This window comes from Mandrillus leucophaeus, unplaced genomic scaffold (assembly GCF_000951045.1).
Source record: "Mandrillus leucophaeus isolate KB7577 unplaced genomic scaffold, Mleu.le_1.0 Scaffold35, whole genome shotgun sequence".
NCBI lineage: Eukaryota > Metazoa > Chordata > Mammalia > Primates > Cercopithecidae > Mandrillus > Mandrillus leucophaeus.
In genome coordinates, this window is record NW_012103698.1 from 1,891,058 (window position 1) to 1,903,610 (window position 12,553).

A 12,553-nucleotide genomic window follows, 5' to 3' on the forward strand; every position below is an offset into this window, starting at 1 on the left:
TGGCTAATTTTTTTGTATTTTTAGTAGAGATGTGATTTCACCATATTGGTCAGGCTGGTCTCAAACTCCTGACCTCAGGTGATCCACCCATCTTGGCCTCCAAAATGTTGGGATTACAGGCGTGAGCCACTGTGCCCAGCCAGATTTAGACATTTAGGTTTTAATACTTTATGCAGTATATGAAAAGTAATAGCCCCAGGCCTGCCACCATCATGAATTCAGAGCCCAGAAAGTTCTCAGTGGTTAACCAACGTTTTCTGAACCTTCTTGCAGTCTGTGCTGACCTGAGGCCCTCTGCAGGCTCCTCTCTCCAGCAAAGGCTCAGTCTAAATGGGGACAGGTTCCCTAGCTTTCTCATGAGTTACACAGGAACAATGGTAAAGGGCTTCAGCTGAGAGCTGATCTAATTGAATTGACTCAATGCATAATCCAGCCAACCATATCCCAAATCCAGAAAAAGTGGGCTCTATTTGCAAGCTTGTGAGTTTTCCCTTAATTCTCATCCCAAAGCAGCATTTCAGCCTTTAAAGGGTAGTGCATCAGACTGCTTAAAACACTTTCCAAGTCACTGCATACAAACTCAGTCTTCCTGGGACACAATATCCTGTTTCCTCCTTCTTCTAGTTCAGCTCCATGGTGGAAGGAGAAGGGTGAATGGTGTGTGTGTGTGTGTATGTAGGAACACTACGTAGATAGAAGGATGACTGGCTAGAGGCAATGGCAATGAGGCAATCTCTCCCTCCTCTAACATCCCCCTGCTCCAAGTATAGCCTAAGAAATTCTCAGGTGTGCCATGGAAGAGCTAAGCAAGAAAAGGAAACACCAGAGGTCGTCCCTTAAGCAACTATTTTTGTTTCTAATTATTGATATTTGGAAGCCATCCAACAAGAGAAAGAAAGAGAGCATGCAACCACGGCCACAGCTCCACATGCAGGGACGATAACACAGATGCTGAAGTGACAGCAGCATGGCCAGGGCTCCCTGTGTGCTTGGCTTGTTGACGCCCTCCCGACCTGTTCTCAGAAGCACCAAGGAGCCCTCTCAGCCTTCTTGGTGAATTCTGAGCAAGCTCCTAGGTCAGCTGGGGAGAGGAGCGCGGGGCACGGTTTGTATCAATCTTTCCCTCCACATCCCCTGACCCTGCCCAGCAGGGTGAGCCCTTGCTGCAGTGCTGGCTGGGATCCACCATATGCCAAGGGCTGGGTTGGCCCAACCAGCCGAGTCCCGCAACTCAGCACCCGAGGGTGCAGGGCGGCTGCTCACTCTCACGGGGAGGGTGTAAGGCCTCAGCCTGGGGGAGTCACGCTGTGGAGTACTGGCGCCAGGTGCTGGGCCTACTGCCCAGGAAGGGCCAAGCCTTCAACATCCCCCTTCCCTACACAGGTCCAGGCCTGCTGCTACCACAGAGCCCAGGATTCCCACAGGATCCACCTCCTACCACTCTCCATCCCCCGGACGGGATGAGCTATGCACGGGGCAGCAGAGACAGGGAGCAGGACACACAAGATCAACCAGGGACCCTGGGCCTTTGAATTGTTTCTTTCAGACCAGGTAAAATCTGAGATGACTCACAGAAGCATACCAAAGCGGCTTCTGGCCTCGCTCAAATGTCGCCCTCCAGCCCTATTTATCATTACAACCCTACCCCCGTCACTGCTACTGCTTATACTGTTTCCAAAGCACACATCAACTTGTAATCATGCTTATAACTTACATTGGGGGTGGGGATCCATCTTCACACACCAGACTGCCAGTTCTGTGAGGATGGTATTTTTGGTCTGTTTTACTTACTGTTAAGTTCCCAGGGCCTAGAAGATAGGCCCTCAGTAATTATTTGTAAATCAGTGAATACATCTTCAAGTCACTAGCTGCAAGATCTCAAAGCCCTGGCTGCCAAGAACCTGTAGCAGAGTGTGAACCAGGGCCCTGGGGAGAGGTCCATGTTTCTCCTGCACCTCAGGCATTTAGGACTCCTTGATGCTCAAGGGCAGCGCTGAGGTGGAAAGACCAGAACACTAAGGTCACAGGCCTGTCTGCTAACACACTGCGTGATCCTGGGCACCGAGTCCCAGCCTTTTGTTCTCTCAGGTCCACGGGTCTCTCCACTGTCCCTGGTGAATTCCCTACAGAGAGTAAGAAGGCAGCTCTGTGTTCCTTCAGCTCAGGTGCCACGAGAACACAGTTCAGGAGGAGGATTCCGTCACACCCAGTGCAATGCTTCCAAGCTGAGGATCTCAGCATCAATTCTAACATGGGCTGAGTAAATGGAGGGCCTCCTCAGGAGAGCAGGGGTTCCCTCTTTTCCTCCCCACTTAAATCAACCAAGAGATCTCTTCTTAGCTGCCAGATACACCCTGTTACCTCACTAGGACACTTCCCACCCCAGCAGGAGAGGAGCAGCTATGCGCAGGACACTCACCCAGGCCACTCTGGCATGGGAGCCAGGAGAAACCCATTCTCAGGACTAGGCACAGGGGCACAGGTGCCCAGGGGCTGTGCTGGGCTCGAACGTCCATCTCCACTAAGCCGGATGGGGAAAAGGCCCAACTCAATTAATGGTGTTCAGCTCAACTAAGTCTCTCAAAGGGGCTGTCTGACATCCTCTGGTAGGGGGGCTTCCCATGGGGAAACAACAGCCAAGGGATGTAGGAGCCACTAGGACAGGCTCCATGCTCAGCCTGGAGCTCCTACCCACCTCTCCCTGACACACTGCCCACCCTCCTTTCCTGTGCTGTTCTATTTCCTTTCAGAAAACTTTGTTTTGGTTTGATATTCGCCTCTGGGCCTCAGAGAATTTTCTGAGTTTTGTTTCTCTCCTTGTTTCTAGGATACCTGAGCTGGCTCCTAAAGCAACAGGCACAGGAGGAACAAGAGTGTGGGGGCTGGGGGCAGTGTAAGGATGATCAGATAAGAAAAGCTGGGAGACGAGGAGGGAGGTGAAGAACCTGCTTGTGCTCACACAGAATCTGGTGGCCCCCAACATCACAGCAGCACATCAGGGAGCTCTGGAACACAGCAAAACTCAAACACCCAGAAAGAAGCCATTTGCACAGAGAACTTGAAGTTCTAAGAAATCAAAAGGTCAGGGAACAGATTAGGGGCACTGCCCAGGGGTGGCCAAAGCCAAGCACACACACTCAGGAAACCTACTAGAGGTTCCATCAGGGAAGCCTGCACACCACCTGGAAGGATCATGACTCCCAGGCACATGCACTGGGCTGAGACCTGCCCATAAACATGCATAAACACACGCCCTTAAAGGCCAGGCCTGGAGTCCAGGGGTGTGTGAGGAAGAAAGCGGGCAGGACTCCACACTCCCCAGGGCAGGGACACAGGGCTCAGCATGCACCAAGCAGCACCCCAAGGCCTTTTCTGCCTATGCTACATCCAGCCCCAGCCCCACCTCCAACAAGAGGGAACCTGGCTTTCCCAGGCAGAGGCAAGAACAAGTGGAATTCCCCTGAGGCAGGCTGCACAAACTTACCCAGTAGAGAGGTCTTTCCATCAACTTGCTTCTCTAGGGGAAAATGGAGCCCAGTCCAGCCTCTGCCAGGCAGAGCCCGTGTGGCTCCACAGCACCCCTACTGCAGCCATTAAACACCAGAGGACCACTTGGGAGAGAGAATGACCCCAAACCCAGGGGCAGAGGTCTCCCTGGCACAGACTGAGTTGCCCATAAAGGGGGCTCTTCTCATTCAAAGGGCAGGTAGGCAGCTTAGAGGAAAAGCAATTTGTTAAAAATAAGCAGAAAGTGGCCGGGCACAGTGGCTCACGCCTGTAATCCCAACACTTTGGGAGGCTGAGGTGGGCAGATCACCTGAGGTCAGGAGTTCAAGACCAGCCTGACCAACATGGAGAAACCCTGTCTCTACTAAAAATACAAAATTACCTGGGTGTGGTGGCGCATGCCTGTAATCCCAGCTACTCGGGGGGCTGAGGCAGGAGAATTGGTTGAACCCAGAAGGTGGAGGTTGTGGTGAACTGAGATCATGCCACTGCACTCCAGCCTGGGCAACAAGAATGAAACTCCGTCTCAAAAAAAAAAAAAAGTGTGGTCTTCCCCCACCCTGTGCCATTTTAACAATCAGAGCTCTACAGTCATACTACTTGGGTTAGAACCCCAAAACACATACTAGCTATGTCACCTCGAGTAAACTCCTTAACCCTTTTGGTTTTTTTAAGAGGCAGGGTTTCACTGTGTCACCCAGGTTGGAGTACTGTGGCATGATCATAGTTCACTCACTGCAGCCTTAACCTCCTGGGCTCAAGCAATCCTCTGCCTCAGCCTCCCAAGGTGCTAGGACTACAGGCACATGCCACCATACCCAGCCAATTTTTTTATTTTTACTTTTTGGTAGAGATAGGGTTCTCACTATGTTGCCCAGGCTGGTTTCAAATTCTTGGTTTCAAAGCAATCCTCCTGCCTTGGCTTCCCAAAGCCACTGCACCCTGCCTGCTTAACTTTTTTTTTTTTTTGGAAATGGAGTCTTGCTCACTGCTCAGGTTGGAGTGCAGTGGCACGATCTCGGCTCACTGTAACCACTGTCTCCCGGGTTCAAGCGATTCTCCCGTCTCAGCCTCCCAAGTAGCTGGGACTACCAGCACCTGCCATCGTGCCAGGCTAATTTTTATATTTTGGTAGAGACAAGATTTCACCATGTTGGCCAGGCTGGTCTTGAACTCCTGACCTCAGGTGACCCGTCCACTTTGCCCTCCCAAACTGCTAGGACTATAGGCGTGAGCTACCGACCTGGGCCTGCTTGACCTCTTTGAATCTCAATTTCCTCCTCTAAAATATGAGGGTGATAATAGTACCAACATCAAAGCATTGCTCAGAGTATTAAATAATTAATATACAGTACTTAAAAAGTGCCTGGCATAGAATAAGTACAGTCATACATCACATAATAACATTTTGGTCAACAGTGAAGGGCATGTATGACAGTGGTCCCGTAAGATTATAATGGAGCTACAATATTCCTGTCACTTAGTGACATCTTGATGATCTCGACCCTATATAGTTCTATGCGCTAGGCTAATGTGTGTGTTTGTGTCTTTGTTTTTAACAGAAAAGTTTAAAAAGTTAAAACCAAAATTTAAAGCTTATAGAAGATAAAAAGAAAATATTTTTGGGCCAGGCATGGTAGCTCATGCCTGTAATGCCAGCACTTTGGGAGGCGAAGGCGGGCGGATCACTTGAGGTCATTAGTTCAAGACCAGCCTGACCAACATGGTGAAAACCCATCTCTACTAAAAATACAAAAATTAGCCAGGTGTGGTGGCAGGAGCCTGTAATCCCAGCTACTCAGGAGGCTGAGGCAGGAGAATCACTTGAACCCAGGAGGCAGAGGTTGCAGTGAGCTAAGATCATGCCACTGCACTTCAGCCTGGGTGACAAAGGGCGACTCCATCTCAGAAAAAAATTTAAAAAAATATTTTTGTATAGCTGTACTGTGTTGTGTTTTAAGCTAAGTGTTACTACAAGAGTCAAGAAGTTAAAAAAAAAGTTTATAAAATGTAAGAAAGTTATAGTAGGTTAGGTTCATCTATTGTTGAATATATGTTTTTAAAATAAATTTAGTATGGCCAAGTGTACAGTGTTTGTAAAGTGTACAGTAACGTTCTGGGCACTCACACTCACTCACCACTCACTGACTCACCCAGAACAACTTCCATTCATGGTAAGTGCCCTTATACAGGTGTGCCTTTTATATATATATTTTTATATGATATTTTTACCATACTTTTTTCTATGTTTAAACACACAAATACCATTGTCTTAGGATTATGTACAGTATTCAGTACAGTAACCTGCTGTGCAGGTTTCTAGCCTAGGCGCAACCGGCTATACCACGTAGCCTAGCTGTGTAGTAGGCTACACCATCTAGGTTTGTGTAAGTACACTCTGTTATGTTCGCACAACAACGAAATTGCAAAATGACACATTTCTCAGAACATATCCCCATCATTAAGTGACACGTGACTGTACTTGATTGATAAAGGTGGCCTTTTTTGGTGGTGGCTTGTTTTTTTTTAAGACAGAGTCTCTCTTTGTCACCCAGGCTGGAGTGCAGTGGCGCAATCTCGGCTCACTACAACCTCCACCTCCTGGGTTCAAGTGATTCTCATGCTTCAGCCTCCTGAGCAGCTGGGACTACCAGCACCCGCCATCACGCCCAGCTAATTTTTTTGTGTTTTTAGTAGAGACAGGGTTTCAACATGTTGGCCAGGCTGGTCTCGAACTCCTGACCTCAAGTGATCTGCCAACCTTGGCCTCCCAAGGTACTGGGATTATAGGCTTGAGCCACCGGTCCCAGCCTGATAACGGAGCTTTTTTGATGAGGTGATAAAACTAAGCAAATCATGTATCTAGTATAAAAACTATAAAAGTTGCTATGAAAATTACATTGGGGAATGAACTAGGCATTACCAAGTTAATGGTAGAATAAGAAAGGTACAGCAGTAGCCCTACTCATGTTCATATTCCTGTGCCTATCAGCATGGAACAGAGGGAGCCAGAAGTAGGAGGGATTCCAAGCTTTCTCCAGAAGCCTGAAGAAACTATGGTTGGAGGTTTCCCACTTGTAGGAGCAGAGGAGTGAAAAGGCAGCAAGAGAAAGAATAGTAGCCCCAGTCCCCTATTTCTCTTCTATGGCACTGATCTCTCTCAAAGTGACTAGAACAGATTCATAACAGCATTATTCCTAATAGCTAAGAAGTAGAAACAACTCAAATGTCCGTCAACTGAAGAACAGATAAAATGTGGTACCATCCATGCAATGTAATATTATTCAGCCACAAAAAGGAATAAGATAGTGATACACGCTGTGACACAGATTAACCCTGAAAACAGTATGCTGGTCAGGTGTGGTGGCTCACGCCTGTAATCCCAGTACTTTGGGAGGCTGAAGCAGGAGGACTGCTTGAGCCCAGGAGTTTGAAACTAGCTTAGGTAACACAGTTAGACCCCGTCTCTACAAAAAAATGGAAAACTTAGCTGGGCATGGTGGCACACACCATAGCTCCAGCTACTCAGGAGGCGGAGGCTGCAGTCAGCCGTGATTGTACCATTGCACTCCAGGCTGGACAACAAAAAGAAGCTAGTTACAAAAGGCCAAATACAGTGTTATCTGATTCCGTTTGTATGAAATATCCAGAATAGGCAAATTAATGGAGACAGTGGTTGCCTAGGGATGAAGGTCTGGTAAGGTAGGGGTGGGAATGAAGAGTGACTGATAGGAATGGGGCCAGGCACGGTGGCTCACACCCGTAATCCCAGCACTTTGAGTGGCTGAGGCTTCAACAGGGCTTGAGCTCAGGAGTTCGAGACCAGCCTGGGCAATGTGGTGAAACCCCATCTCTACAAAAAATTAGCCAGGCATGGGGCAGTACACCTGTAGTCCCAGTTACTAAGGAGGCTGAAATGGCAGGATTGCTTGAGTGTCGGGGGTGGAGGCTGCAGTGAGCTGAGATCGAGCCACTGTACTCCAGCCTGGGTGACAGAGCCAAAACCTGTCTCAAAAAAAAAAAAAAAAAATGGCATAGGCATACAATGGAATACTACTTAATAATAACCAGGAGTTTGAGACCAGTCTGTGCAACATAGTGAGACCCTGTCTCTACCAAAAAAAAAAATGACGAAAAAAAAAAAAAAAAAAAAGGAACAGGGTCATGAAAATGTCCTAAATTTGATTGTGGTGATGGCTGCACAACTCTGTGAATATACTAAAAACTACTGAATTGGATATTTTAAATAGTGAGTTATATGGTATGTGAATTACATCTCAACAAAGTTGTCCTTTAAATGACTAGAAGGTAGCTACTGAAGATGGTGTTGGGAACTGTGTGAAATTTGTGTGTGGGAGGTGGAGTAGATAACCAAAAAGCAGGACAGGATGGCAACAATGACAGCACCAAAGAACCTTTACCTGGTCCTGCGTCCCTTTACAAAAATGGCAACGAAACATGAACCTGTATGTATCTTCCAGAAGATACCAGAAAACCCCTGCCCACCCCAACTGCTCTAGCATGGCTATCAATTCCCATGCATCAAGATCTCTTCCAAGGCACTTACTTACCCTGCTGGGTAGGCAACTAAACCTGACCGGGGGTCACAGGCAAGTCCTCTGCCTCCAGACACTGTAATTCCCAGCACCTTCTCCAAGGTCACCTGTCAGAGCAAGACAGAAGTGACACGTTATAGACAGAGTGTGTTTGGGAAGAAGGTGCTGAAGGCACTTGGGACATCCTGAGGCACTGGCTACTTTCCAGATGCCCATGTCTTCAGGTGAATGGAACTATGACTTCTGCAGCTTTTTCCGTTCTGGCCACTGGGCTTCTTGATCACATGGGAAAAACCCAGTGTGCGACACCTATTTTCAGGAGGGCTCAGTCTGCTGGTACCACAGGAAAGAAAACCAACTCGTTAAAGTATAACTCATGGCCACAGAGGAACAAGCATTCCCCAAAACCAGGAAGGCACCATGTATAAGCTGGAGCCTGGGATCCCCAGACTAGACTCTTGGATCCGTGAGACTTGGGTGAGGCCACTGATCTTTGTGCTTTGGCAGACATGAAGGAAAGGCCACTCTGACCTACCAAGAGCCAAAAGAATGTTAGGTATCAATTAGGTGACTCAGAATATCCCTGACCTTTGCATTCTATCATGTTCTTCCCCTCCATCAGAGGGCTCCACCTCCCAAATGTCTGCCAGTTCGTACAGACTACAATGCAAGGAGGCAGAAACAGGGCTTAATGCTGTGTTCTGCAAAGCACCGATGCTCAGGGTATTCTAATTATTATTATTAAGCCACAACTCCCACAGAGATGAAAGATAAAATGCTCAGAGATTCGGAGAGGACATGGCCACGGGAGACACTCATCACTCTCATCATTAGTATTATTACCCCACACTGTCTGCAGGCCCCAGAACCCACACTGAACTAACCTCAAATTAACTCACTGCTCTTTCTGCTAGACGATGCCAAGTGAGATTGAGACTTCCCTCTAACCTCTTGCTGTCACTTCACGTCATCCTCTGCTCCAGGTCTTTCATTTGCTGCTCCAGGTCTTTACCTGCTCCAGGACTGTGCACTCCCTGCACTGGCCCTGCTCAGGAATGTCCCTGATCTCCCCTGGCTCAGAGAGTGGGGCTTCAGAATGCAGGACGGACATGTGAACAGGCTAGACAGCACTTTGCTGTGAAAACACTGACCCTGAGGAGAGTCTCGGAGGCCCTAAGAGGGCAATGTAAACCAGAAACACATAGGGTAGATGCTTGTGGCAGGGCGGTCTACTACTAGTCCAGGCCAGTTTCTAGAGAGGGGAGGCTCAGAATCAATTAAGACAGTTTTGGAGTTTCTCCTTCTCTCTTATTGCTCCAACTGCAGAATTAGAAGTACCCCTAGATGGGCCAGGGGCAAGGGCTCACGCCTGTAATCCCAGCACTTTGGGAGGCCAAGGTGGGCAGATCACTCAAGGTCAGAAGTTCGAGATCAGCCTGGCCAACATAGTGAAACCCCCGTCTTTACTAAAAATACAAAAATTAGCTGGACATGGTGGTGGGTCCCTGTAATCCCAGCTACTCAGGAGGCTTAGTCACGAGAATCGCTTGAACCTGTGAGATGGAGGTTACAGTGAGCCGAGATCGCGCCACTGCACTCCAGCCTGGGTGACAGAGCGAGACTCCATCTCAAAAAAAAAAAAAAAAAAAAAGTACTCCTAGAGACTGTGTTTAAATTTTTATCTCTGAGGATTATTTTAGCTTGAATTAGGTTGGAAGGAAATGCCCTGTGGTGGCCGAAGACCAAAATAAGTCTCCAGAGATGTTACATTTAATACCTATTCTCCAGAAAGGTCCCCAAGGATTATCTGTGTATCTTGGGGATGCAGATGAGGAATTTTTTTTTTTTTTTTTTTTTTTTTTTGAGACAGAGTCTCGCTTAGTCGCCCAGGCTGGAGTGCAGTGGCGCGATCTCGGCTCACTGCAAGCTCCGCCTCCCGGGTTCACGCCATTCTCCTGCCTCAGCCTCCGAGTAGCTGGGACTACAGGCGCCCGCCGCCTCGCCCGGCTAATTTTTTGCATTTTTAGTAGAGACGGGGTTTCACCGTGTTAGCCAGGATGTTAGATGAGGAATTCTAACATGTGTCTGCTCACTGGTAGGTATGGTTTCGATACAGAGAAGGAACCCAGAGCCACCTGGCAAGCACCAAACTTGCCAATTACCCTTGTGCCGATCTGAGGCACTAAACCTAGTGTGGAATAAAGTAACTTTGGCCTTCTCTATACATTCTTGATATGTTACCCTAACTTATGCCTGCTCTACTTTTTCTCAGCTTAATGAACCACTGGGACCTAGTCACCTATTACTGACTGGAGAGCAACAAAATCATCCTGGGGAAGTCTGGGGGATACTCAGTTTAAGTCACCATGTCATCCTGGCACTGAACCTGCAACTCTCCCAGAGGAGGGGATATTTAGGGACATTCCTGCCACACCCACTGCCTTCTGCAGACAGGAAAGAGAACGGCCCCAGGCTGGCATTACCCACACAGCTGGCATTACCCACACAGCTGGGAGAGGCCACAAAATCAAGTGTAGGGAGCTAAAGGGCTGCTCAACTCTTATTTTCTCCTGGTAATCTGATTAAAGGTAAATCCTTTGGATTCAAATTTGCATTGATCCCTTCCATCCCTTACGCTTCAGTGTCGGTCCCGAAGAACTACACCAAGTCCATTGGTTCTCAGCTGATCTTCTTTCCAACAGGAATTTGGGTAGGTGTTTTGTGGGTAGATGATCCCATTCCAAAGAGAATTAATTCTCTAAAGCAAGAAGGAGACGTGGGCTAGTAACACTCTAAAGACCAGTGTTTAACAAAGTTTTCTGGCCATGACCCACAGTAAGAAACACATTTTATATCATGACCCAGTATATAGAGACATGTGTGTGCATATGCATAAAACTGAAAGTTTCACAAAACAATATCCTATTGTTAATCCTAGAGTGCAATATACTCTACTTTCTATTACATCCATTTCATTAAAAAATAATTCTGGTCATGGCCCACTTTTGATTTCACGACCTACAAATGGGCTGGAAGCTCTAGTTTGGGAAACCCTGCTACAGACCATCTCTTTCCGCCTGGCCTGGGAGACAGGCTCTGATCACCGGCACCTTTGTGTTTGTTGGTCATTTTCCTCCTAGGACTCTGAGCAGTGGAACATACTTCCGCACTAGGAAAACCCCACAGGCAGGAGTTTGCCTGAGCTCAAAACTTGGCTTATTTTCAAAGGATTTATGTTTTTGGCTTTTTCTGGCCTTCTAAGCAGCTATCCAAGAGGGGAAAAAAAGCAGTTTCCTTTGGCTCTGTGGAAGGGGAGGAGCAGGGGAAAACATTCAGGGGCATCAGCTGGTTTTTATTTTATGTTCTTAACTCAAACCAGCTTCCTGTTTGCAGGGAGGTTTTGGGTTGAGCTCCACTTTCAAAGGATCTAAGAGTCCAGAGTTCCTGCAAGGCCTTCAACATCTAGGATTATTGTGCAAGGCTTCAACATGATGGACTTCATAAACTGACTCTCCCTCTGATAACCTTCTTCCTCGCCTCCTTTCCGAGAAGGTGGTAGAGCTTCCACCTGTCCTAGAAGATGGAGACAAATTTGAACATCCCCTGCAAACACACCCCAGGTTCAATGCATTCAAGTTCAGTCGGTGGTGTGCTGGAGCTGGCTTGCACTAACTCATGAATGCTGACTGTGCAGTGGTAGCACACGAGTGGCCCTGAAATCACCACCGCAGGACGACTTACGCCATGGAAATCAGCAAAGGCTCACAAATCTTCCAAATCACAGTTTTTTCCCCTCTCAGAGAGCCTGTAACTATTTACCAGCATGCCACTTAGTTCAAGTCACTATTATCTCTCACTTGGACTGTAACACCCACATGCTCTCCCTGCTTCAGGCCTTACCCCCTAGTCTTTTCTTCACACGGTAGGTCACAGGGATTCTTTAAAAATATGAATGAGATCACGTCATCATTTTGCCCAAAACCCTCCAAATGGCTTCCCATCTCCCTTAAGTTAAAATCCAAATACTCTACCCAGGCTTAAAAGCCCTAAATCATCGGGCCTCTGGCTACCTCTGACCTCATTTCCTACACCCTACCCTTTACTCACTCACTCCACCCCAGCGGACCAACTTTAAGCACCTTAAGTCGACTGTAGCCTCAGGTCCTTTGCATATGCCATTCCTTGGACTAAAAAGTTCTTCTCTCAGCTATGCACAAAGCTAATTTCCTAAAGTCTTTGCTCAAAGGTCTCTTCCACAGAGAGGGCCTTTTAGACTAGCTTTACTGCCATAATCTTTTTTTCTTCTTCTTTTTTTTGAGACAGAGCCTCGTTCTGTCGCCCAGGCTGGAGTGCAGTGGCACCATCTCTGCTCACTGCGAGCTCCGCCCCCCAGGTTCACGCCATTCTCCTGCCTCAGCCTCCTGAGTAGCTGGAACTACAGGTGCCCGCCACCATGCCCAGCTAATTTTTCTTGTATTTTCAGTAGAGAC

At 47.8% G+C, this 12,553-nt stretch overlaps 1 protein-coding gene across 2 annotated transcripts in view; it reads right to left on the reverse strand.

Moving 5' to 3' along the window:
• MAPKBP1 (mitogen-activated protein kinase binding protein 1) overlaps positions 1-12,553 on the reverse strand; it is a 58,731-nt gene that overhangs the window by 18,544 nt on the left and 27,634 nt on the right. The window contains exon 3 of one of the 2 annotated variants that reach the window (XM_011989264.1): positions 8,079-8,170. The exons of the other annotated variant lie outside the window; for it this stretch is intronic. Coding sequence (XP_011844654.1) covers positions 8,079-8,170 — 92 coding nt within the window. The remainder of the gene's footprint in view (positions 1-8,078; positions 8,171-12,553) is intronic. 2 annotated transcript variants of the gene reach the window in all.